Genomic DNA, 26705 nt, shown 5'->3' with positions numbered 1-26705 from the left:
GAAGCACTTGGATAGTAAAATACTGCTCAGCATGAGAAAGGGTGTCAGAATTTAGCCCTTAAACAGGAGTTTACTAGAGGAAATGAAGTAAAACCTGAATAAAGCATGAAGATTTTGGGCAACATTTTCAAAAGCACCTAGATAATTTAGGAGCTTAATTCCTATTTTCAAAAGTGATTTAGGAGCTTGCATCCCATTGGCTTTCAATAAGACTTAAGCACCTAAGGCCACGTCTACACTACCCGCCGGATCGGCGGGTAGTGATAGATCTATCGGGGATCGATTTATTGTGTCTAGTGTAGACGCGATAGATCAATCCCTGATCGCTCTGCCGTCAACTCCGGAATTCCACCACGGCGAAAGGCGGAAGCGGAGTCAACGGGGGAGTGGCAGCCATCGATCCCGCGCCGCGAGGACACAAAGTGATTCTAAGTCGATCTAAGATATGTCGACTTCAGCTACGCTATTCTCGTAGCTGAAGTTGCCTACCTTAGATCAATCCCCCTGCCCAGTGTAGACCAGGCCTTAGTCTCTAATGAAAACGGGATGTGGATGCTCTTGAAAACATTACCCTTGCTCAGTGTTAGCTTTAGCCTAGCCGAAGTATCCTGGAGAGGATTTGTGAAAGGCATTCAACCAAAAGCAAGAAACTAAGCAAATACTGGATACTGAGACTTCACTAAATACTGCGTCATCGAATTGCAGAATGACAAAATAGGTCTGGAACTTACTTGGGAGAATTGTTTTGTAGCGATTCTTCCGCACTAATCCTGGAATATCATATTCCTTTGGATCAACAAAGTTCATTGGGATTTCCTGTTGAAAGATGCACAATAGACCATATTAATAGATTCACAAGGGGGAAAAAACCATTACATCTTGACTGTGGAGGAGGAGCAGAGATTAAATCAATTGAGACATATAGTATAGTAGTTCTAGCAATTTACCACCAAAGCACGACTGATGGTTTCCTTTTTGTGTCAATGGTTTTCTTTTTTGAAATCATGAATATAAAAAAATGCTCCGGGTGACTAATTCTGTGAGTGGTGCATAGTATGGCGCTATTTCCACTCTTAATATTATAAGAAGTGTATTGTGACTTGAGGCATAGATGTAAGCCAAGGATCATGCGTACCCAGGAAGCACAGTACTTCAGACGCCCCTCTGAGTCACAGTCCCTCCCCTTCTTCCTCCTTGTTAAAACCGGGTCAGTAATTTGCTGCTGGCCTGCATCTGCAAAGTACAACACCCTCCATCACAGCTCACCTGCACTAGTCGGGTAGTATGGGAATGTGAAGTGGAAACAAGGGACCACTCAGTTTTTGTCCCTCCCCATCCACCTTCTCTGGGAGGGGGGATGGTAAGTAGGTACTGTGTGTGCACCTACCTCTCCTACACAACTAAACTCAAGGTCCAGGTAGCTCACACAGGGCTGACAGGGTGGGTTCTTACTCCCTTACACAGGTGTGCAGGCCAAGTCACTAACTGGCCCTTAGAGGGTGAGGTCTTTAGGGCATGGCCCTGATCCTTGGTGGGGTCTTTGGGCTCTACCCATGATATAATATTACATAACAATAGTAATTTCTTAAATGAGCTTTAACAGGGCTACTTCTTTATCAGAAACAGCCACAGGGAGAAACAACAAGAGAATTAGCAATGGGTTATGGAGCCTTTCACATCTATATTACAGATTCAAATCTCAGAGCTCAGGCTGGTTTCATTAGAAGCCAATTGATTGCTCTTCAGTGGGCTACAGCATGTGAAATTAGTTGATCAATTCATAGTGGATGCACAGCCATGTAAAGCAGTCTCAGGTGAGAGACCAAGGACTGAATGTGACCACAGAGACTAAACTCCCCTCAGACCCTGATTTTTCCCCTTCAGAATAGGATAGAGGCACGAAGGCAGAGCTTGTTCTGGTTCTGTGTTTAATATGTTCTGTGGGTAAACAAAAGGTAGAAGACTGTTAAAATTAAACACTGAGTTTTCTACTCCAGGTGCTCTCAGCCTACCTCTAACTCAAATTCATGGTGGAAAAAGCGGTAGTAATCTTCAATCTTAACAAGCACCCAACTAAAAAATAAATACATTGCTAGAATGGAGGTCATATTTTGTGGTTGATGCTATTTTGCATACGCAGTTTTGCTGATCTTTGCTTTACCTAATTATTTTGCAATTAGCCATGTGTTTTCCTGGCTTTCCCTGTCCTTACCATCAGTGATTTTGGGGAGATGATGTCCCAGAATACGCCAGAAAGGCCACATTCTTATATGCTTTTATTCAATTTAATTTTAAAAAAAACCCTCATAAATCAGTTCCTATTGGGTCCTATAGGGAACTGAATACAGAGGTCAAGGTGTTTACTCTGACAGATGGACAGATGAGCAAGTTGGAACTGGTAATGTAATTGACCCAGAGTCTCTTCTTGCAGCCAGTTTTATTAGCTAGAATTCTGTTTATAATGTATTCAAGAATTAGCTGTAAAAAGACTGAAAAAAATCTTACTTTGTCTCCCCAATCCCTATTACAATCAACATTCTCTTAATCTGTCAAATAAAAGGAAAAATTGACAACTTGTAAATCACTGTTGATAACAATTTTCCTCAAACATGGGAAAACGAATTAAACCCCTTTTCTGTTCCAATAGGACGCACTTGTCCTCACCCTGATTATCTCCCACCTTTATTACTAGCACTTCCTTTTCTCTAGCCTCCTGGATGCCCATAGTACTCACTCAAAATCCAGCTTCTCAAATGACCTTCCTTACCAGTCAGATTGATGGTCACACAACTGCGCAAATCCTTTCACTAGCTCCCACCACTTGTATGCTGCACCAAGTTTAAGTTTCTTGTCCTTGTCTTCTGAAGGCCCTGTAAAATTCCACTCTGGATGATACAACCCATTTGTCTCTTACTACATCCATTCCCCACTCTTATCCACCTCTGCTTTGCTGATGATGCCATTTATGCAATCTCATTCATTTCTTTCTCTTCTTCCAGTCCTCATGATTTTTTCCACACTATCTCTGGTGTGTCAGACAAGATGGCAGCCATTATCAGTGAAATGTTCTCTTCCCGTTTCATCATGACACCTTCCACCCCATCTCTGCACTGAATATCCCCATCTGAGATATCCACAGGAAAGGTCACAAACAATGATAAAACTGAACAGTAAGAATAGCAATTCCAAATCTACTACCACCCCATGCTATTTATTCCTCTCATCTCCTCAGTGCTCCTCTGTTTTCTGGGCTAGATTCTAATCTCTTTGGGATGAGAGCTGTACGCATTGTGTATCTTGTACAGCGCTGAGCACACTTTTGGGGCTTAAAAACAAATTGTTATACAACATTTCTTGGAGCTAATTTCCACCTTTTTCAGGTGTACTGTTTAGGGCAAAATCCAAAGGATCTTCTTCAGGTTTTACGTAGTATTTAGTTATTCATAACTCTCCTTGAGCCAGACCCTGAGGTTCTTCCTCAGGTTTTACTCACTCACTACTCCAGTAAACTCTTGCTGAAGTCAAGGGGAATTTGCTTGCGTGAGTAAAAACTAAAGCCAGGTCTATACTACAGAGCTATACTGGCATAACTATGTCACTCCAGGGCGTGAAACATGCACACCCTGGAGCAACGTAGTTATACTGACCTCACACCTCATGTAGATAGCTCTCAGGGAGCTGGATTAACTACGCCAATGGAAGAAACTCTCCTCTCGGCATAGTAACATCTTCGTTAACGCGCTGAAGCTGTGCTGCTATATGGAAAGACAAGCCCTAAGCCATTCAGCATTCGGACCAGCAGGTATTGCTCTTGACTTTCCCTTTAAAGCATACACACAATTTGATGCTTTCTCCACCATGAATTCGAACATTTCTAGCCATGTGAGTAAGAGGCAGACTGAGAGCACATGGCATAGCAAGTTCAGGGTTTATTTATTATTCAGAGCTGGTCATCATTTTTGCATATAAATCTTTTTTGACAAAACATTTTATGGAAAAAAAATTCAATTTTTGCCCCACTGAAAATAAAGTACATTTTTGACTAGCTTTAATATCACTTTACTAACCCGTAATATAGGGTAGGTCACATGGGCTACAACAATTCACTCTTGACTTGTCCAGCTTGACTACAGTAGCCAGCCTAGGCACTTCCTCAGCAAAGATGCATCTCAACAACTACCTTCCTCTAAAACAGCACTGTCCATTATTAAATGTTTCATTTTTAAACAGTCAGGATTTGTCTACACACAAAAGTTGATCTGCTTTAACTATACCGGCATAGTTAAAGAGATACCACTCTTCTAGTGTAGGCGCAGCTATATCGATATTATGGTGCTTATACCGATTATTCCCATATGGGAAAGGTATAAGGACATTATATCATATTATGTATAAGGCACTTTCATACCTGCATAATTACATCCATATCAAGTGTTGTAATGGTATAAACTAATCACACCTCTTACCCACATAGTTTGGGTATAACTATGTAAAGACCTGGCCTGCGTAGTGACAACTGTGCTCCTCCCCCAGAGTAATGTGATAACTAGTTACATTACTCACAGCCACCAAGGAATCAGTGATGAATCACAAAGTGGATTTGGCTTGAAGGTTTTCCTTTGACAGATGCTTTGTCTGCCTCCTGTTTTTGGGCCCTTTCTGATGGCCAAATCTTAAGGTCTTTAATCAGCTATTCCTCAGTGCTTCCTCAAAAGGGAGTGTGGGACTGAAGGAAAACTGAGTAAAAATGAGTAAGGACCACAAGGGTCTGGCCTTCTGTTTGGAAACTGTGCCCCAAAATGTCTTCTCTGCCTCTGCAAGGGAAGAAAGCCCAGCAGCTATAGGTGTGGGGAAATAGAAAGGGAGTACACTGAGGTGTTGTTCCATTCCTTTCTCTGCTCCATAAAAGGTTCTCCATGGATTCTCTGTCAGGTCAGGAAGTAGGTGGGCTCTGGGGACAACAGCTGTGCAAGGCATCATCTTCCTGCCACTCTGCTGGGATTCCATGCTTAAGAGAATGCAGACTGGGTCAGCATTAACTTAGGTGGTTCCTACCTGCATGCTCTGAAAGGCCCTGGCATGAAAAGAGGCATGAAGTTGGGTGCGGGTGAAGCAAAGGGCCAGATTCTCTGTTGCTTAGCATCCTGCACAGTCATTTTCACTCATGCAAAGTGGGCATAATACACTGCTAAATCAGAATTCTCCACTCACTCACACTCATACTATCCTTTTGCGCTCACTTTGCCCAAGTACAAATGACAAGTTGCATGACAGTGGAGAATCGAGTAGTTAGGACAGAAGCTTGGATAAAGAGCAGAGAAACTGAAAAGCCATTGTGCTAACTGCAATTAAACGTAGCCAGTCTTTTCACAAGGCTGTTCAAAAACTCTAATTCTACTTGTATGTGATGCTTGTATTTCCACCAAAAGCACAGTCAGAATGCTTCCCCAAAAATAAAAGTGGATACATGAAGTCAGGGAAAGATACTTCAGATTCATATTGTCAACTGAAAAAGCAGCTAATATCTAATGAACATTTTTCTAAGTGGATGACAAGGATAGTTAGTGCAAACTCTCCGTGGCATTTGTTAAGTGGGACAAACACCCTATGTTTCACCCATCTGGATAACTTTCAGGCAATTCAGAAGAGCAGCTCTGTACAGAGTATCCACTAGGAAAATGGATATACGAGGCTGAAGTCATGCCCGGGGTAACGCTATGGGATTCAAGAGAGTTATACCCAAAGCAAATTTGACTCTTTTTCTTTAGTCTAGTGCAAAACTGTGAAATTTTTGTTAAGAAGTAACATGCTGAGAAAAAGGCTTCTAAAAACAAAGCTAGATCTTCATTACCAAGACTAGGACTGCAAATGAAAAGATAGCTGAAAGCCTTCAAATCCAGTCATTTCCAAGTGTAACAAATTTGGGGATTTAATAAAGCGCTTCACTGAAGGAACTGGAGTGTGTATTTATTTATTTTGGTCTTCCAGAAGAACTTATAGAAAAGTCCAGTGAGAGTCACAGGAGGTAGCAATGTCCCATTTTTCAGATGCCACAAACTCTTCTCTCCACTTGAGAAGTCAAAATACTCACAAAAAACTCTGTCTGGAGTATGAAAGGATCTAATGCTTTCTTGTGTAGCTCCTCTGCAGTAAGAATATTTGATGCCGTTTGTAGGTACTCTCGGGCTGATTGTTCTCTTGGTGACATGACATAGCCGAAGACTTGCTCGGAACAGCCTGGGGTACACATGTCCAGCGTGAGTGAAACATTTGAACCTCTCCTGCAAAACAGCCCCAGGTGAAGACATCAGTTATGAAGGCTATGTGAAACACTCTGCATTAATTAAAACATGTTTTTCCATTTGGCCTTTATCTGCTTTCCTTGAGACAATGGTGCCTTTGATGAAGATTTTGAAGATTGAAGATGAAGATGAAAATGAAGATTTTGGAACTCTCAGAGCTTGTCTAGAATAGAAACAACTGACTTGTTGCTGACAACAGGTATCAGCAGTAGGCGCAGCTGAATCAGTGCTAAGACAGTTTAGCAGCAGGCATAGACAAATGTGCAGCACTGGTTCGCTGCATTTGTTGCTGACTCCCACTGGTCAGGAAAGGGTAATTTTTCTGTTGTAGACAAGAGCTCAAGCAACTAGTCAGGCTATCACTGATGTGGAGTGAAGGTATTGGTAGACCCAGGCCAACATTTTCAAAACTCAAATGCCTAAAGTTAGGCACCTCTACCAATACTTAGCCACCTGAATAGAAGTGACTTCATTCTCAAAGATGTGGAGCAGGAAACTCCAGGGAAGCTGCATTACCTCTGCAAATCATATCACATTTATTTAGGTACCTAAATATGTAGTGAGCTACCTAGCTTTAGGTACACAATTGAAAATTTTGGCCATAGTTTTCTTTAGGCCAGATTCTGACTCGTTACTCAAGTTGAATTGCACTTCATCATTAAACCACTTTATTTCAGTGGAACAGCAGGAAGGAAAACATGTTATTCAACATAAATTAGGGTAGGAAAATCTGATCCATTACAATGGATCATCTTCCTGCTTGAAAAGCTTTTCTCTCAATTAAAAGATCAACAACCTCTACAAGGGGAAACAACCTCAAGTCCCAGCAGGTTAACAGTAATGATAAAAATGAGTGCCACAAGTGTAGAAATGACTAATTTATACAGGTTATTCAAGTAACAGAATGATAGAGCCAAAATGAAATTGCTTGTAGAGGTAGTGATACCAAGAGATAAGCTTTATCACGTCCCCCGAATTTATGATTGCTGATTGATTTTAGATTAGTATCTGTTCAATTTTAAAAGGCTTCACAAATTTCTGCCAAGTTCACACATAACATTCAACAGTAAAATCCAAATGCCACCACTGAATCTGTGTTAAAAAATAATACAATAGGCTGATTACTAGGACCTAGTTGTAAGGCTTCGTACAACTATATAGCAGATTTATGTTTGCTTTCCCCTTTGGCGGAGTCTGGGGCTACTATGGAGGCAGATGCCTTAGCCCCAGGAAGTATGTATATTTGTGAGCCTCAAGGAACAGAGGGGCAGAAGGAGTTGCATGGATCACTGCCCTTTGGCTACTTAAGGAATGGCGCTGAAGAAGTCTTGCCCAGCTCTCTGTCAGGACAGCAGCCATGACACAAAGTCAGAAGGGAATGGTCTTGGATGAGACACAAAACTGAGGCCCTAAACACTTACCATCATTGAGTATTAAATGGCACTTTTCAGAAGAGTTTGGCATGTTTACCCATATCCTCCTCAAATCCAGTTCATACGTTTTGCCTAATTAAATTCTCTTCTGCCATTTCAGTTAGATACAGTATTCTCTTCACTTCCCATCCTACAGTATTGTGCAGCATTGCTGTGAACTGTGAAGTAACTGTCACATTCCACCCCAGAAGTGGCTGCATTGCTGTGATAGCTCAAGTGACTTGGTTCTTTCAGGATGGGAAGATGCTATGCAAATATATTATTAATATTCCTTCAGGGATGGAGGTGACTCGATAGAGTTCCTTCCCCATCTCAAGAACTAGCATTTAGTGCCATATGCCCTTAGATACTTGGGTTCTTTTCTCCAGCATAAATGGTTCGGAAAAGAAAGGGGTCGAAATATTTTGAGAGATTGGGATAAAGGATGGATAGATAATTCAACAAAACAGCATAAAAACTAAGACTGACAAACACTTCCTTGCTACAGTATAATCCACATTTGAAATAGAAATTTGCCTTCCCAAGATATGTTTATGTTGGGAATAAAAGGTTATCTTACATCCCAATTGTACACATTTCTCTTAGTGAAAGGATTTCAGTCAGTCACTTCCTTCCCAACTGACAGTTTTATTATTGCCGCAAAAATCTATATTGACATTAGCTACTTCTAACAAACTGGAATAGTTTGTATGTTCCTTACTGGCTATGTGTCCCCTGACAAAAGAGCAGGAATGAGTCTTTTTATATAGAGCTGCTGGAACAATTTGTATAGTGGGGATGCTAAGAGCCATTGAACCAAAACTGTAAACCCTGTGTATGATGGAAAACATCTCAAGCCAGGGGGTGCGGCAGCACCCTCAGTACTCCTAGTTCCAGCACCTATGTTTTTATGAGTAAGTATGGACAGTAATTGGGGATAGCAGAATGCACAAGTGACCATGCTGTTATTTCACAGCCTAAACCTGCTCTTCCTGTAAAAAATGGCAAAGGCATAATTGATTTGGGTAGATAAGGGGTCATGCCCTAGGTCACTGGAATGTCACATTATAGAGCAAAACAACATAAGGGGTTTGATGGCACACACGACAAACAATGCAACAAAATCATTAACATGCGAGAGCAAAAACTATTCTAAACCCAGCTAGACGGAAACCACTGATTTAACCCCAATTTTGTATATCATTTAGCAACTTCCTGGAGCTCTGAAAACTCACTAGGTCAGACACACTTTAATTATCTGATTTAAAATCGTGTGCATCCTGCTTTCAGCTTCAGATGAATGAATTAACTATTAGCTAGTGTCTCTGACAAAGCCTGAAACATGGAAATAAAGATGGGAGATGTTTACTACAGTAGCATACTTAAATGACCTTATTCTCATTCACACTATCTTGGCCCTCAAACAGGGTTTTGCAGAGCTCCCCTGGATGGGATTTCCATCCTCAGGATCCCTCTATTTGACTGACACAATGAATAGGAAAAAGGAGGAGAGAGAGAGTTACAGGCAGTGAAGAAACTGATAAAACTCAGGCTTCCGATGGCTGCAGCCCACACTGAGATGAAGAGAAAGGGGGACAAGATCTTTATCTCAGCCTTAGCTGCAGTGAAAAGAAGTGCTGAATGTATTTCAGTGTATGTCAATGCAGCCCTGTTTCTCTCATAAACATGCACTTAGTCTTTAGATTGTCAGAATGAAACAAATAATCCTGGGGATGAAAGTCTCAGACATAATTCAGGTCAACTGAATGCTCAAAAACCTCTTCCAGACTCCCAACTACACATCCTGAAGTCCAAATACTTGTCGGACACCTGTGCTTTCCAAACAATGCCTCTCACAGCCTGAATTTTTTGTGTGACTGAAGTACAGAGCTATGGGTGAAAGAAAGAAGAATCTATGCCATGAATATCTGATATTCTGACATATACTCCTCCTTCCTTCCACTGTAAAGTTGCCCTTCCCCAGGAGCGAATCCCCTCCAGCAGAAACACAACTGCCCCAGCTGGTGCAAGGAGTAAATTAATCCACAGTGGGTCTATTAGTTTACAATCCAATGAAGGTTACTGACTTGGGGAACGGCCCGTTTATAACACAATTACTACGATTAGCCAGATGTGTGACAATTTATTTTTGGAAAAGACCAGTCTGACAACAATGAAGAAATAAATGAAGAAATAAAGTATGGGAGAGCCGTTCAGTAGAAAAGATGACAGAGTCTTATATCAGGATCAAAGAGATTTTATAATATACAGTTACCATTTCAGAATCTAAACAAAATAAACATACAGATAAAAATAAGAGGCTGACCAAATACAAATAGGCTTTCTAAAGGCAACAAACAGATTATGAATGAGATTTGGTAACACTTGTACTGAAAGTTAATAATGACAAAACAAAAGTCATTATATATCTCATAGTTGTGACTGTCCTAGAAACAAAGAGCAAATTAGATAGCCATTCAGTCCAGAACTGATGTTTTAAAACAAAATACATTAATTTCATACAGTGAAACTACCAATTTGGTCCATTCAGTACTTCTAAACTCTACATAACTTGTGCCAAATGCCTTGCTCTCCATCAGAACTATCCTACCTTTCTTGCAATCCCACTGATTTAACTGTCAGAGTCGCTGGATCCGTCTCTGCTTTAATATCCATCACGCAGTCAAAGACTGGTGTCTCTGGCACTGGATCCAAATCTAGAAAATCATCCTCATTTTTATCCTCTGTCCACTCCGAGTACGTGAATGAAGGCTGGCGGCTCACAGACTGACGCCTGTCCTCTGGTAGGGGAAAGGGGGGATCCGAATGGGTTTTCACAAGATACCAAATCTGGAGGAAACAAACAGTTTTAAAACTATCTATGTATTTCCAGATCTTCTGTAAACTCTAAAGATAGATACACCTTTTGAGCAATAATCTCATTCATTATACCCCAGCAAAATTGAATTGCATTAAAAAGAACAGGAGAGTTCCATACAAGAGGAGCTTTCCTGTACAGATCACAAGAATACACCTTTTCCTATTCTAATTCTGCTTCCAGGCACAGAACGTTCCCTGTAGTCCATCAGGCTTCGCTCTGGAACACAGTGGAAGCATTCTATGCTTGTGACTATTACATACATGCCAATGTGAAATCACTGTCCCTTTGTTTAATTGATCAACTTTCACAGTGTTAACAAAACTCTGTTAATCTACAGATTACGACCTTTCCTGATTTAGATGCTGTCCATCTGGGATTTGGTTGGGTTTACAACAAGTAAATACCAGTTTCCCAAACCTTAAATCTCTGATGATCTGGCACTGTATCCCAAATACATATCCAAACTCACATTTGTTTTTCATGAAACCCCCATTTTACAACGGTTTCTGATGGCCGTTAAGCACTTCATAAAACCTGCACCCATTTTCAGTTCAGTGATAGAAACCTCTTCTTCAATCTAATAATCTGATTTAAACAAGACAAACTGTATAATAAATTCTGTTAAATTATGTGAAATAAATGTCTTAAATTAAATGTCTATAGTAAAAGGAAGGATCAAGAATGACGCAAATTTAAAAACGATTGTACCATAGGACCATTATGATCACCTTATCTGACTTCCTGCATAGCACAGATCATAGAATTTCACCCATAATTCTTGCATTAAGCCCATTCTTCTGAGCGATACTGACTAATGCACAGGCACCAATTATTGCTAATATGTTTTGTTAATGAAACTTCATTGCTCCTAAATTAAGTCTACTGCTTCATTCCCCCAGTGTACTAACTTTCAGTGGGAGTTAGGCCCCTCTGAAAACCCCAGCCACACTGGTTTACACAGATGCTGTGGCAGATTATATTGTTTGGGAACATTAGGTTGGATTTATTTCCAATTAGCAACAGGCCCTTGTGGCAAAGTCTGAGATCAGATCTGAACTTTGCCGAAGTCCTGAGATGTTTGGATCTGGGGTCTTGGGTTGAGCCGGTCTCTACTGCACAGAGCTAGGAACAATCTAACTCAAACTCATTTGGGGCTAGGTCCTGCAAAGTGCTGCACTCCTCCTTTCACATGCTGAATACCCTCAACTCCTTTTGAGTCCAGTGGGAGTCTGAAAGCACTCAGAATCTTGCAGGATAAAGCCTTTCTTGTTTTCTTTATTTTAAAGGACACTGTCAAATGTGAAAGTCGTGCACTGACAAAAAAATCAAGTTTCTTTCCTTAAGTTATAAACAACGATCTAGAATATTAACTCAGAAAGGATTTTAAAAGCCAATTTTCTTGTCACTAGACATACTTGTCATTTACTTTTGGCATTTCTCTGAGCTTGAACAATGAAAATTAATGAAACAAGTTTTCACTTTTGTTTATAGACAGCTTCAATGTTAGGTTCCCATGCACTAGCACTGCACTGCAATGTTTGGATTACAAATACTGAAAGGGAATGGGCATCTGTTTAAACAGATCTGTTTACATTGCAATTATTTAAAAGAAAAAGTATGGAAACATTTCTATTGGCCTTATGTTTTAGAAAAACTTTGGGCCAAATATGAGTCGACAGTGCCCTTTGAAGTTTGGCTTGAAGCATGAATGTTAGAGATCTGAACTCGTTATTATTTCCAAAGTTCGCTTTTGGAACTCGCAAATGCCACAGTGCTACGGACCTCTATTGCCCCCATCAGTGTGTAATGTTTGAGCAACTCCCAATCTTTAAAGTATTTATCCTCAACACACTCCTGCGAGAAGGGCAGGGATATTACCCCTACCTGTGAGATAGGGAACTCAGGCTTGGAGAGACGAAGCGACTTTCCCAAGGTCACATAGGGAAGTCTGAGACAGAGCAGGAAATAGAATCCAGATCTCCCATGTCCTAGGTTAGCACTTTAACCAATAGATCCTCCTTCCTCTCTCAACTGAATGACAGCCCATATTGTTATGGCAGGGTAGAATCTGCTGTACACTGAGTATATTGATCAAAAATGCTCCAGCCTTAGATAGAAAAATGGGGGGGGAACAGAAAGGGGCAAATTCACTTTGGCACAGGGACTGAGGGGAGATGACTTCAGCCTTTCCTAATCAAGGACAGTTGGAGGCTGCTATGCACGCTGTCACAGTCTAGAACATATGCGCCTGTCATGTGAACACTTCCCTCCTCTGGCTGCCCCCTCTGGGGATCTTGTGGAGTTGGTGCACAGTCTCCCTCCAAGAAAAACCAACGACGAGTCTTTGTGGCACCTTAGAGACTAACAAATTTATTTGGCCATAAGCTTTTGTGGGCTAGAACCCACTTCATCAGATGCGTGGAGTGGAAAATACGGAGCACATGAAAGGATGGGAGTTGCCTTACCAAGTGGGAGGTCAGTCTAACAAGACAATTCAATTAACAGTAGGATACCAAGGGAGGAAAAATCACTTTTGTAGTGGTAAAAAGAGTGGCCCATTTCAAACAGTTGACAAGAAGGTGTGAGTAACAATAAGGGGGAAATTAGATTTTGTAATGACCCAATCACTCCCAGTCTTTATTCAAGCCTAAGAAGTTGATCTGCCAGATGGTTCCTTTGTACTCAGCATAGCAAGGGGTTGTATCAGCTACGAACCTGACCCAAAGAGATCATCATAGGGAGAGAAGGGCAAAGAAGGTGGAATGGAGAGACCAAGTGAAGTCTTCCCCCAAGCCCCAGCAATATATTGTATATATGACACCCAACAAGATCAGCCAATGGGATCTTGTTATGACAGTGATAATGTTTGTAACTTGACATCCAGTTGATGACCGGTGATGGAGCTGGAGTTTGTAAGTAACCAGAAATGGAGGTTACTTAAGCCCTCTCTCTCTAGGGAGGAGGAATACGAGCTAGTTGGTTACAAAAGGATAATAAATCTGAGATTCATTTTGAAATTCATTCATTCTGCATCGATATAGCTTGACCCCTTGGGCTCTTGTTATGGAAACAAACAGTTTAGGTGCCTTTCAAACATCCGTTGTTCTTTGCAGTTGCAAAGGCCAAAGCCCTTCAGACCTCTAGAAAATGCAGCTGTCTCTCCACATGCGAGACATGGGGTTTTGGAATAAAATATTTGTAAGTGAATTATCATATGAAACCTGGAAACTACTTTAGGTATGAATGTAGGGTGGGGTCATAATGAGACCTACTCATACCTGCTCAGGCAGTCCGCTAGGGAGTTTTGCACCCCTGGTAAATACACTGCTGACAAGGTTATGTGATGGCTGATGCATCAATTCTAGAGGGTGACTGCCTCTATGCACAGAGGGAGAAACCTCGCTCCTCCTGCTTATATAAAATATCACTGTCATATTATCCAACATCTGGATTGGATTAGTGGGAGGAAGGCGTCACAGGCTAAACAGTCTGCCTGGAGTTTTAATGCATTGATATACATTCTGGATTCCCATAGAGTCCAGATGCCTCATGCCATGTGATTGCCCACATAAGCACCCCAACCCAAGAGGGGGACTGCCACACGGCATTAGTGATTTTGGAAACCCCTTCATGAAGGGGTAGGGCCACTCTGGCAGGAGCTGAGGAGCAGAGGATGTCAAACAGAGAGTCCAAGTGCTCTTCCAGAAGCCTCAGGTTGGAAGTGACCCTCTTCAAAAGTTCCTGGTGCACCTTGGGCGTCATCCTGAGGAACTGGGTGAGGGGACCCCGTGATAGCCTCGTTTGGCGACAACGAGGACGATGCCGATGCTACAAGAACCTCCATGTCCATTGGTGGTCCAGCAGCTTCCTCTCCTGGGTCCCCCTGGACCTGTGGGATCTTACCACCCAAAGCCTTGAGCACCGGAGGGGGATGGGATACCGAGGCCGCTGGCCTCTCGGAGGCTCCCAACGCTGATCAGGCAGCCTGGGAAGGCTGGGTGAACCCCCACGGGTTCCATGGGTACCATGGCGCTGGCCACTCCGCCTGGGGCCATGAGACAGGTTTCAATGTTGATGATCTAGGCAGCCCTGAAGGTAGCAGGGCTTGTCCCATGGGCAGGGAACCTCGCTCCAAGATGGAAGTACAAACAGAGTAGTCAGTACTGACAGACCAGGATTGGGAGGAGCGGTGGCTCTTGTCCAACCGGTGCCAATCACTGCGTCCCGAAGCTGACTGTCTGAGTGAGATGGGCGTCTTGTTCGGGATCTCGGGGACCCATGGCTTTTGGCAGATCTGCATCGGACACCCAGCAATCCATGCCTCATGCTACTCAAATGGTACCAGGACGTACAATGGGATCGGGAGCTAATATGGGCCAGTTGTCAGGAGGATCTTCCTGAGTAGGGCGACCTACTGCTTGGAGACAGACAATGATGGCCCGGCAATCTGCGATCTCTGATCCTTGATCGGTCCCGTGATTGGTACCGGGCCCCCGGAGACAGTCGGGGACAGTCTGGAAGTTCTTGCCGGATGGTGTGTGCCTCAGATGTGTGCCTCAGATTGGTGTGTGCCAATCTACCGGCGAGGTACATCTCGACTGGTGACCTGCTGAGCCTGCCTCTCTAGTCCTGAGGTGTGGCGGCTGCGGGCAGGCGAACGATGGTGGGACGCCCCTCTCAATGAGGAACGGTGCTGCTGAGGCGGGGACACACGCATAGGTCCCAAAGCGGGTTTTTTCCCAGACCGGGATACTGCTGGAGCTGGTGTGGGTGGCACTGGGAGCATCAGGATCTCCTGAGCTGTTTGAAGGGCTTCGGGTGTCAACGGCACCTGAAGATGGCCAGAGCCCGCACCGCTATCCGGAGTCGCAGGCAAGGCCTGGGATGGGCTGCACCGCTCGACGTGAGCTGGGGCTTGACTTCCCGAAGAGGGCGGTTGAGCTGCCCAGCACAGGTCATGGCTCGCCCCCTGCCCTCTCCTTTCTCTTATGGGAGGTAGGAGATCCTCAGTCTTTTTCAGCTTCTTGACTGGAGTCGTGGAGGGCGACCAGTGCTGGTTTGTGGACAATGCTGGCGGAGCACTGCGTACAGAGGCTGCAGTGCTCGGTGCAGAGTCAGACCGCTGCTCCAGTGCCGGAGTGAGTGCCAACTCTATTAGGAGCGCTTTCAGACAGATATTGTGCTTCTTCTTCATCCTAGGTTTAAAGAACTTGAAGATATGGCACCTGTCACTATATGCCCTTCGCTTAAGCACCTTGGGCAGCTGGTATGTGGATCACTGATGGACATAGGCTGTTTGTAGCGATTGCAGGGCTTAAAGCCTGGGGACCAGGGCATGCCCCATCCCCTGGCTGAGTCCTGTTCAAGACTAATGAAGTGTTTGAGAACTACTACTAAGGGTAACTAATAACCTACAAACTATATATAACTATATTACAGGTTTTCAAAATTCGTAAGAACAGAGAATGGAACAGCGCTATCCGAAGCAGTGGACGTTCCAGTACAATCACTGGCAGCGAGAGGGAACTGAGGGTGGGGGGAGCCGGCGGTGTCCCTTATACTGTGCCATGGGGGCGCCACTCCAGATGGCACCAGAGCCGGTTCCCTACAGATACTGCTGAGGGAAAAACTTTGGGCACTGGTGTATGTGGCGAGCACACACATACCTAATATGGAATGGACATGAGCAAGCACTTGAACAGTAGCATTTTTGAGGGGGGCGATTGTTAGGGAGTTGGGGAGCCTCACTAATGCAGATCCTGGCTGACCCCTAGCCTCTTCCAATTAGTCAGGCATATCTGCCCCGTCCCCATGTGTCTCTGCAGCTCCCTTCCGCCAATCCCCATGTGTTCTTGGCAGGGAGTCATCTCTCACACTCAGCAAGGTGGGATAAGGAGGAAGTGGATAAGATGACTGGGACAGAAAGGGCCCAAACAGATAAGGGAACCTCACTGAAGCAGAACAGGCTGTGGTAGGGACTCAGACCCTGGAGGAGTGGGTGCTTGGGGATCTGCGAGGCAGGTAAAAAGAGCTAAGGGGGAGACTGATAGCTACTGAGCAGGCTCTGCAGAGATCTAAGGAAGCCCTGTAAATAACGAAGAGGAACTCAGAGTTCCAAAAGGACCAGGCACGGTAGGCTAAAGAAGAGAAGGAAAAATATGTGTTTCCTCTTGCGGGGAGTAGAGCAAGAGAGGGATAACCTGCGGGTGCAGCTCAGGCAGGTGCAGGGCAGGAGGCATCCCTACCCCCAAGAGTTTCAGGCTTGAGGGTGAGGGTGTGTGATTGGGCATTTGCCCCACACTGGCATGTAGGGGGTTAGTAGATCCCTAGGGAGGTTGCGCGGGAAGCAACCAATAGGAGAGAGGCTGTTTGGGGCAGTCAATCTGGGCCCAGCAGGCCCATATAAGAAGCAGCACAGGGCAGAGCAGGGTCAATCACCGTGTGGAGAGTAAGGAGGGAGGACTGGTTCCTAGCAGGTGGATGGAAGCTACCACCATGGACAGAGCAGTTGCTGGCAGGGAACGAGGGAGTGAGATGGAGCTCCTGGCTGACTGCTAGGATTGACATGCTGAGGCCATGAGGTAAAGAAGGTGCTGGGGCTGTGGGGAAGTGGCCCAGGAAAATGTACTGAGAAGCTGGAGGGGATGCCACACATGGCTACCATCTACAGGGACCCTGGGTTGGGACCCGGAGTAGTGGGCAGTCCCGGTCCCCCCACTCACCATTGGGGAAGTGGCTGGACAGTTGTTCTAAACCCCACAAGGGGAAAGCAGAGATGGTGACACAGCTGGAGGGCTGTGTCATGAAGAGGACGCCCTGGAGTGACACGGCGTAACAGCAAGAGAAGCACCATTGGAAGAGGGCGTACTGACCTGCGGCGCCCTCCATATGCTAATGAGCAGCCTAAACTCCACAGTCACAAGCTTAATACTAAGGGCTCTCTGCTGTGCCTTAAACCCATGTTGGAGCTGATGTGAAGCCAGCCCAATTCAGGAAGGCAAAATTCCTCTCTGAGTCCCGCAGATCGCCCACCGCTAAAACTTTTCAGGTTTCAGAGTAGCAGCCATGTTAGTCTGTATTTGCAAAAAGAAAAGGAGGACTTGTGGCACCTTAGAGACTAACAAATTTATTTGAGCATAAGCTTTCGTGAGCCACAGCTCACTTCATCAGATGCATTGGCTGTAGCTCACGAAAGCTTATGCTCAAATAAATTTGTTAGTCTCTAAGGTGCCACAAGTCCTCCTTTTCTTTTTACGACTTTTCAGTTGCTCTCTGCTGCATACCTGTCCCGCTGCCCCCTCTGGGATGTCTCTGCCAGGGCACTTGTATGGAGCCATTCACATGCTGCAGGCACTACAGGAAACATGAAAGTGCCCAGTCACTGCACAGAGGCAGTGTGTGTGTGCATGCATCTGTAATTCACCTCTGCAGAGGGCCCTGCACAAGGCCTAGGCAACTCTTAAGCACGATGGGCTCCTGTGCAGAGCTGACCAACCAGGTAGGGGTGAGTTTGTCAGTGGTTCAATAGGCTGGAAAACCAAAGGAACACAAAGACTTGCTTTAGAAACAAAGGCGCTTTCTTCGATGCTGAAAAGGCATGAGGGGAATAAGGATCATGAAGCGACTAGAGGAAATTACATTACATTTAAAATTAACAGAATTTTAACTAAATTAATAAATGATAAATTCATCAAGTCAGTTTGGAAAATTGTAACCCTGGTTTTAAGTTCTAGAGGCTTTTGCGCTGGTCTTTTCTGCAGGGGTGAGCATCAGGGCACAATCTAGCCCTCAGGTAGTGAGGGAAGCCTACAGCACCAGTTACAAAAGCCCCAGTCACGACTCATTAGGTTAGAGCTGGTCCATGTCCACAGTTGAGAATCACCGTGTTTAGTAACAATGCATCACAGCCAGGATTCCCAGGAAAGGGCATCATAACTTACACAATGAATAAAGGCACGTTTTCTAGAGTTATGAACTCTAATATTCCATAGGGATGAGCTGGGCTCTGGATTTCAGGCAATCTTTAATGTGCACACAGAGCAGACAGGACCTCAGTTTTGAAGGTGTACTTTGTAAGATACCCCCCACGCGCAGGAGCCTGCACTCAGTTTATCTACCACCTTGCAGAGAAGGAAGAGCTGAATAAACCTTGCTTCAAGAGAATCTAGGTGCCCAATTTGTTGTTGTGCTAGAGAGGTGCTACTACAAAGAGGCCACAGGGAAGACATGAGGTGCATTCTTCTGGGAATACCCCCAGTGCAGGGACCCTGTATGCTAGGTGCACAGTCAGCTTTGCCAGATCTTCGATGACTCCACAGCAAACAGGGGGTACTCTAGGGCAAGCTTGGGCTGGAGGTGGAAAGGTTGGATTGAGGGCAAGAGGAGGCATGTTGGGGCAGACCTGCACTCGGGCAATATGACACCCCTGCCTATGCCAGTGAAGCAGGGGCATAAATTAGGGCAGCCCCTGAAAAGGGGATGCATAATTTGCCTCCCCTCTGTCAGTACTTTGACTCTAGCATCAGTGCAGGGATGGATCAGGCCCCAGAATTTTAAAGATCATCACACTCTCCCTTTCTCAGGAGAACAGTATGCAGGATTCTCTCTTTGGTCAAAACTAATCTCATCATAAATGCACTTCTCTGTCTGGAAAACGTCGCCTTCTAGCCTTCATCCTATGCAAATCCCTTCTAGGCAAAGTTCATGGTTAAAAAAACAGAAAAAGCAATCGAAAGAGCCTAGTTTGAGAGGAGACTGGGGGGAAATAGAGAAAAACCAATTGATAAAACTGTCATTCTCCTACAAGCTGGGGTTCTAGGAACACTGCCAAGCTCCACTGTGTGCATTATTTTCACATTTCTTGGTAAGTAAGCTTTTTATTTCCATGATGTTGTTCTGCAAATGCCTGTAACAACAGATTTGTTCAAACTGTAAAACCCGTATGACCTGGCATGAGAAGGAGTTGCAGTAGGTAGAGCCGCTCTGTGACTTGTCTGTGTTTGTCGAGTACTCTGAGCAAACAGTGAAATTCAGCCCCGTGCAGTAACCATGCACTGCCCATTATTCACAGCAGACTTGTAGGATTCCCATCTCGTTTATAGTAAACCACGAGACTCTGTTTTGAAATTGCTTTGTTACACAAAAGTCCCAGATTACTTCAACACATTACAGTGACTGCATTGGACCAAATTCTGCTCTCCTTCACACAGGTGTAAATCAGGAGTAACTAAGCTTAAATGGAGTTAACACTGATTTACAGCAGTAAAAATGAGATCAGAATTTTTGCGCATAGTGAACATTTACTTAGAGTTAACTCATGTGATATAAATTACTTGACTATAAAGGCACCCCATAACGTTCTAACACATCTACAAACGGGTTAGATACATTTCCCTAGGGAAATAACCCTAGGTTATTCTGATTTACCTCATAATGCAGCTTGGAGTGTTTCCCTGTAAAACTGCCTTAACTTCACACAGTTCATAGAGAAGATGAAAAGTCCAATTCTTGTACTTTAATAAGTGCAATTGCACCACTCATCAGAAGTTTATTATTTGATGACACAATACAGCTCGCTAAAGAACACCGGCATCAAAAAAGTAGAAAATTACACAGCCAGGCTAACCTCACTGCCCACACTAGTGATCAGAATAATGGAGGTATTAACACCAATTTACTGTGCTTTCTGCATGCTTTTAAAAAGCACACATTCAGCCTGATACATTAAGCAGAACCTTTCAGCAGCATATTGCCCCAGAGTCAACTTAACGATGGTATACACTGCATTACAATGCTTACTCACGCACACCACATGCATGTTAACTGTTGTTACCTCCTGGGCAGTCAGAAGGTATATTACAGAAAGGGCACTAGATCATAGTTATCAGCATTTCCATATTTGTAAATGCTACTTCAAGAATTTCATTCCCTATCTCCAACATAAAAATATACTAGGGCCTTGGCACCCTGCGTTGTGTGATTGGAGTCCCCTGAATCACAAAGACTTCTTCCTAGATTTTTCAGGCAGCATATGCTTTCATGCCAGCTACACCAGTGGAGAAGGGCAGGGTACTCTCCCTCTGTTCCCAGCTGACTGAGAGCAAACAGAACGTTAACAGTAGGGGCGTGATTGATCTTACTAAGCAGGTAGGCCCTTGGCCTACATATATAGGTGCATACAGTCCCAAATCTCTTCAGTGCTATGGGACAGCTTCCGTTGCCACTGGAGTTAATGGGTGCTTTGCAATTCACTGCTAAGGCAGTAAGATTAGATCCTTCTTTTGCTGGACTCCACCCTCCTGTTCAATGTAAGAATACATTCTCCACCTGCGCCTGGAGGAAATAAAGGGATCTGATGAATCACCATTCATCAAGGAAACCGAACAGGGAAAAGTGCACTCCACATTTTTGCGACATAAAGTGTGCAGTAATTATGTGGAAATAGCCCAGAGGTATTATTTTGAAATCAAACAACTCAGAGTAAATGAGACACCCTGTAAGAACACACTGCAAGAGGGTGTGAATCGATTTAGCGCTGTTCAGTAAGAACATTGGATTTCTAATTCGGTCGCTTACCAGAGTTCCTATGAGTAACAATCCTAGCGAAACTAAGGACAGCAGGAAATATAACATCGCAATGCTTCCAACTCTGGTCAGATCCTGTGAAACAACAGAAATGACAACAACTCACAGAGCGATTAAGGGATAGGACATAAGGGAACATGTGAGAAATTCAACTTATTGTTCTTGATATTCATTTCACAAGTTTTTTTTTTAATGCCATGTTTCTTTAGCATAAACTCTATGATCCAGAAACCTTGGGTTTTTTTACATGTTATGTAAAGTGCTATGTCTATTTACAGCACCATGAGCAAAATCCATGCCTATGCACGATGTGCTATCTGCAGGTCTTAAGTTGGCAGTAAGTAGTGCATAGGCCTCACGCTGGCCCTCTGTACAGGTGTGACTTTCACTCAGTATGACAGTCAATAATGGGAACAAAATCCCAAACTCCCACTAACTTCTACAGGAGTTTTGCTTGAGTAAGGACTGCAGGATTTGGCCCAGTACGGAAGTGCCAAAAGATCAGAGATGAAATCCTGACCCCGCTGAAGCAAGTGGCAGAACTCCCACTGACTTCAATAAAGCCAGGCTTTTACAGAATTGGCTCATTAAGTACAGCTAAAGAGATCCAGGCTGAAGAGTCACTTTCCTGAACGTTAGCAGATTGCTTCCTCTTTACTGTTTTAAAGCTTTCTTTTGCAAGGGAATGGTGTTGTAATAAATAATAACCAATGATATACATGACCATCTGTGCGCATGCAAACTTGTAGTATTTTTTTAAACTATTTATTTAGGAAGTTTTAATAGGTTTACAAATTCTTGCCATGTAAATACCAGAAACAAAACAACCATTGCAATAGTTAGCTTTTGTTAGAGACACTTTATATGGGAATATAGTAATCAGATCTTTCTATTTAACAGGATGCTACCATATTACAGAGTAAGCATCATTATACTACCTATGTCTTTTCTAATAACTTTATTAAATGGAGTGAAATCTCTATGTACACATATTTAACAGACCAGGTATGTCTACCAAATGTTTCTATTCAAAAATTGAAGAGGTGTGCTGGGCTTTTTTGCAGGTGAATGTACTTTCAGACTTGCCGTCCCATTGTGCTGCATTCTGAGAATCACACTCCTCCATACTCAACCTGCTTTATGTTTACTTTTACTTAAAGTCACGTAAGTCAGGACATTTCTGGGCTGAACAATTAATTTGTGATTGACAAATTACACTGCAAATGACATGCAGATAATTTAAGTGCCTCCTGCTGCAGGAGGAGTTTTAATTATGCATAATGAATCCAACTGAGAAAAAGTCATATAAAAAGTACTTGTCTATAATAAACAAAAGGCCAGGTAATATCCAAGTTCACAAACAAACACCGAAAGCAGTCTCCACTGTACTTTAAGTACCTGATATAAGCAGTCAGATCTCCTATATGCATTGCACAGCTACTACTGGAAAAGTTATGCACAATGACTCTGAACACCCACATGGTAAATATTTTTGTCGATTTTCAAAGGTGCTGATCACTGTAGACCCATATGGAGGTGCCTAAATGGCAATTGGCAGTGTGATTGTAGCACAAGTTGACATGCCTGTGCTAGCTTTGGTATAGCTAGCATGGCTAAATACAGCAGCAAAGATGCATTGGCATGGACTTCAGCATGGGCTGTACAAGCATGCTAGGAACCCTGGGTACATGCTCTCATTGTTAGCCTGTGCTTTAGCTATGCTAGCTAAAGTTAGTGCAAGTATACCAGCCCATGCTGCAATCACATCTCTGGCTGCAGTGTAGATGCACCCTAAGGCTCTGTCTACATTAGAGACATTTACACCAATGTAATTAAACAGGTAACTCACCAGATTAAGTCACACTGGTGTAAATCCCGCATTAGAGTGGTGTCACACACTAGGAGTTTGCACTGGGGAGGTTTCATAGGTATAGTTTTGCCAATGCAAATTTTTCTAATGTAGACACAGCCTAAAATGCTCTGAAAAAATAATCAGGAGAATTATTTTTATTTATCATGAGGCTAATGATTTAAAACACATTTCTAATGAAATTACATAGGTTACATTCATCTTCTCCAATGGGGACGCATGGGGGTAACCGAGGCCAGATTCTGGCCCACTATGTTTCTAAATGAGGGCTGGAATTGAGTGGGTAAACTGTTCTGGTGAGTCTTGTGAGCCTCCATCAGCTACTGCAGAATCTAAGATATTTTATTTGCCTTCATAAATTGAGTTCTAGCCCTTCCCTTATGGTGAAGTAAACCTTATGGGCTTGATTTTCCCCTGCCTTGCTCCCTATGTAATCTTTACTTCTCTGTGAAGCAGGTGCAAAGGTCTACATTCTGATTTAATAGCAGAGCCAAAAAGATCTGGCCTTGGATATTTAAAGACTAATTCAATATACGTTTGTTTCCGGAGAAAGTTCTTCTCCATTCCAGAGCAGATACATAGCACAGCAATCACCAGGTTTTAATAAAGTACATATTTTTATACATTTAATCCAAGAAGATACCAAAATTATTACTCAAGGCTATTGACCTTAGCCCTGCACTTCAATAGAGAGAAACAAGCAAACTTACCTCTCCTGGATCTGAGATAAACTGTTCAAATGGTGTTAGCAAGTAGGACAGCAGGTCAAAGGCATTCTGAGCTGTTGGGATTGTCCCGAAACCGCTGTACCATAACATCATGCAGAAAAGCTATGCAATCAGATAATACATAATAAGCATTCCTCATTAGACAAACATTCATTTTCATTTCAAGACTGCATAATTAATTAATTTAGTTCTCATTGATTTTATGCTGATCATCATTTTCACTTTAAGAAGTCAGGTATTTTCTATGCTGCAGCTTAATCAGAATAAAAAGACAGAGAGCCTGATGCTCAGCTGGTGTAAACCAGTGTAGCTCCCTTGAGCTCAACAGAGTGACACTGATTTACACCAATAAAAATCTGGCTAAGAGAATAAAGAGAAAGAGCATTTTATTCTTGAATTCTTAATGGAAGGCTATTAGAATGCATAAAATGCACAGCAACACAAATCTTATAAATGTATAAAGCTATAGCTATATCAAGACAGATATACATATAGATATATACACATATATATGTTAATACACACAAAAAATTCATTTCAAGCAGTTAAGATTGCTACTCACAACATGGCTGGCACCAACCCCCCCAAAAAGAAAATGAAGAGTTAAGCCACCTACATGTACATACCCTTTACTCCTCCACACAGAAGCACAAACCTTACCATTACCATATCGTTTACCATGCACCACAATCTTAACTCTATCCCCACCCCACCCTGTTCTGCACGCACTCTTAACCAGATTATTCTTCCCCAACATTATAGATGTTTGGTATAGCAGTTGGCTGTGTTGGGAGAAGGCAGTCTGGCAAAGGGGTGTTTGCAGAAGGGTGGTTAAAGGGGGCGATGGAAGGCTGGCATATGCAGAGGGGCAGAATTAAGGTTTCGAGGGTGGCTTGTGATGCATAGTAATTGTAGTAATGATGAGTGTAGCATTGACTTCAATGCAGCTACGCCAGTTGACACCAGCTGGGAATTACACGACAATACATGACTGAAATCTCTAACAACAAGAACAGTTTTAAAAATTAGGATTTCATGTTGAGCTAGTTATAAAGTATGCTAGTGCCTTACCAATATCTGCAAGAGGGCGAACAAATATACACCGCCTCCTGTTGTTAATCCGTTCCACCAGGCAGCCCAGCCATGCTGCAGAGTTCTTGGTAAGGCTTTCTGGGATTGTTCCTTCCCACTTTGCTGTCCATCAGCTTCATCAATTGACTCCATCACTGTTGGCTTGGAGAGACCTTCAAATGCAAATTACATGTGCAGGGAATGAAAAGCAGTGCAACTCTGCAGCCGTCATGGAGGCTTTGAGGAATATTATGTTTGTAAAGATGCTGGTTACCTCTCAGTTCTGCATCAGTAAGTGCAGCTCGAGATTCAAGCGTCACACTCTATTAGTACAGCAGTATTCACTTACCTTCGTCAGAAAAAGTAAGCGTGGGTGGATAAATTATTTTTCTTTTATTTCTGTAGTAACGGAACCTGGGGCTTTGTTGTTAATAAATTCTCATTTACATTGCTGCATCTTTCTTTTCTTCTTCATTTTTTTTCTAAGGAGCCCTGGGTTTGGTTCCCAGCTCTGGCCACTCACCTGCTGTATGATGCTGGGTAAAATCATTTAATCTCTCTCTGCCTGTTTCCCCTCTTACCCATTGCCAGTCCTGTCTATTTAGACTGCAAGATGTCAAGACAGAGACAGTCTGTTACTATATATTTGTACCGTTCCTAGCACAACACAGACCTTGATCTTGGTAGCAACCTCTAGATTTAGTAAAAGTAATAAATAGACTGGTCTGATTTTGCTCTGATAGCTGATTACTATTGGTGCTGTGCCATTGGCGTCAATGGAGCTATGCCAATTTACACCAGCTGACTGTCTAACCACAGAATAGTAGCATTTTATCCCCACTTTGTATAGGTGTAACTGAATTCACAGGCTGTGAAGCAGCAAGAAATCAGGCCCATTAACATCAATGAAATTACTCCTAATTTATACTGGTGTACATTAGAAGAGAGTCAAGCCCAAAGATTGCCCTGTGACCAAGACCATAGCCATGGCAACAAATTCTAAGCCAAGCACACCAGCATAGGATAATGGCCACAGAAGGGCTATCATTGTGTTTGCTGAGCTAAGATTCCTTCAGGATGCATCATCATTCATCATTTATTTTTCTAAAGATCCAAAAATTGCAAACTTTGGGACAGATCCTCAGCTGGTGTCAATTGGCCACAGCTCCACTAAAGTAAATAGAACAGTGGATCTATATCAGTTGAGGATCTGACTTTAAACACAGAAGATAAGACTTTATAGAAGCATGTTATCTCCCTTTTAAAACAGAATACTGCGTGGATGGACAGAGCCATAGGCTTCTTATTCTCCCTTATCTGGCTGCTGTTCTCCTATTCAAGTGAAGGACAGTGTGGATCTTATGGTGCCTGTTTGAGAGAACAAGAGATGAGCCCAGATCAAAGGTTTTTAGGCATGTAACTCCCATTGAAATCAGTAGGAGTTAGGGAGATGCTGACAATTTCCTATCAGATTCTCAGCACCCTTAATGACTCACTGACTTCACTTCGAGCTAAGAGTGCTCAGCACCTGGCAAGGGGTGTTCCACATCTGAAAGTGACAGCCTTGTATTTCTCACATTAATAAAACTCCCACTGATTTCACCTAAAACTCGTAGGTTCAAACCCTGCTGATGACTTATGTAGGAGCCAATATGGTACCAGAGAATGGATATTTTTATTTTCCAGTTTTCTATATAAAAACCTAGGAAATTACATACAAAATATATCTTAAAATAACATTATGACTTCAAAGTCAAGAAGCCAGATGTTAGAAAATTCCAGAATTAAGGTCAGCCTTATCTATGCAAAGAAGTTACACCACTCAAATTAAAATCAGTTTTGAGAAAGTATACCAAA

General features: G+C 43.0%; 1 protein-coding gene across 12 annotated transcripts in view; it reads right to left on the bottom strand.

The window, feature by feature from the left end:
* PTPN5 (protein tyrosine phosphatase non-receptor type 5) overlaps nucleotides 1-26705 on the bottom strand; it is a 140183-nt gene that overhangs the window by 28386 nt on the left and 85092 nt on the right. For all 12 annotated transcript variants that reach the window (XM_038407609.1, XM_038407610.2, XM_043516735.1 and 9 more), the window contains 6 exons: nucleotides 24849-25021; nucleotides 23760-23879; nucleotides 21171-21254; nucleotides 10326-10564; nucleotides 6092-6281; nucleotides 732-816 (listed from right to left, as the gene is read on the bottom strand). In XM_038407609.1, coding sequence (XP_038263537.1) covers nucleotides 732-816; nucleotides 6092-6281; nucleotides 10326-10564; nucleotides 21171-21254; nucleotides 23760-23879; nucleotides 24849-25021 — 891 coding nt within the window. The remainder of the gene's footprint in view (nucleotides 1-731; nucleotides 817-6091; nucleotides 6282-10325; nucleotides 10565-21170; nucleotides 21255-23759; nucleotides 23880-24848; nucleotides 25022-26705) is intronic.

The sequence above is a fragment of the Dermochelys coriacea genome, chromosome 6, assembly GCF_009764565.3.
Source record: "Dermochelys coriacea isolate rDerCor1 chromosome 6, rDerCor1.pri.v4, whole genome shotgun sequence".
NCBI lineage: Eukaryota > Metazoa > Chordata > Testudines > Dermochelyidae > Dermochelys > Dermochelys coriacea.
This window is presented reverse-complemented; position numbering and strand designations above follow the sequence as displayed.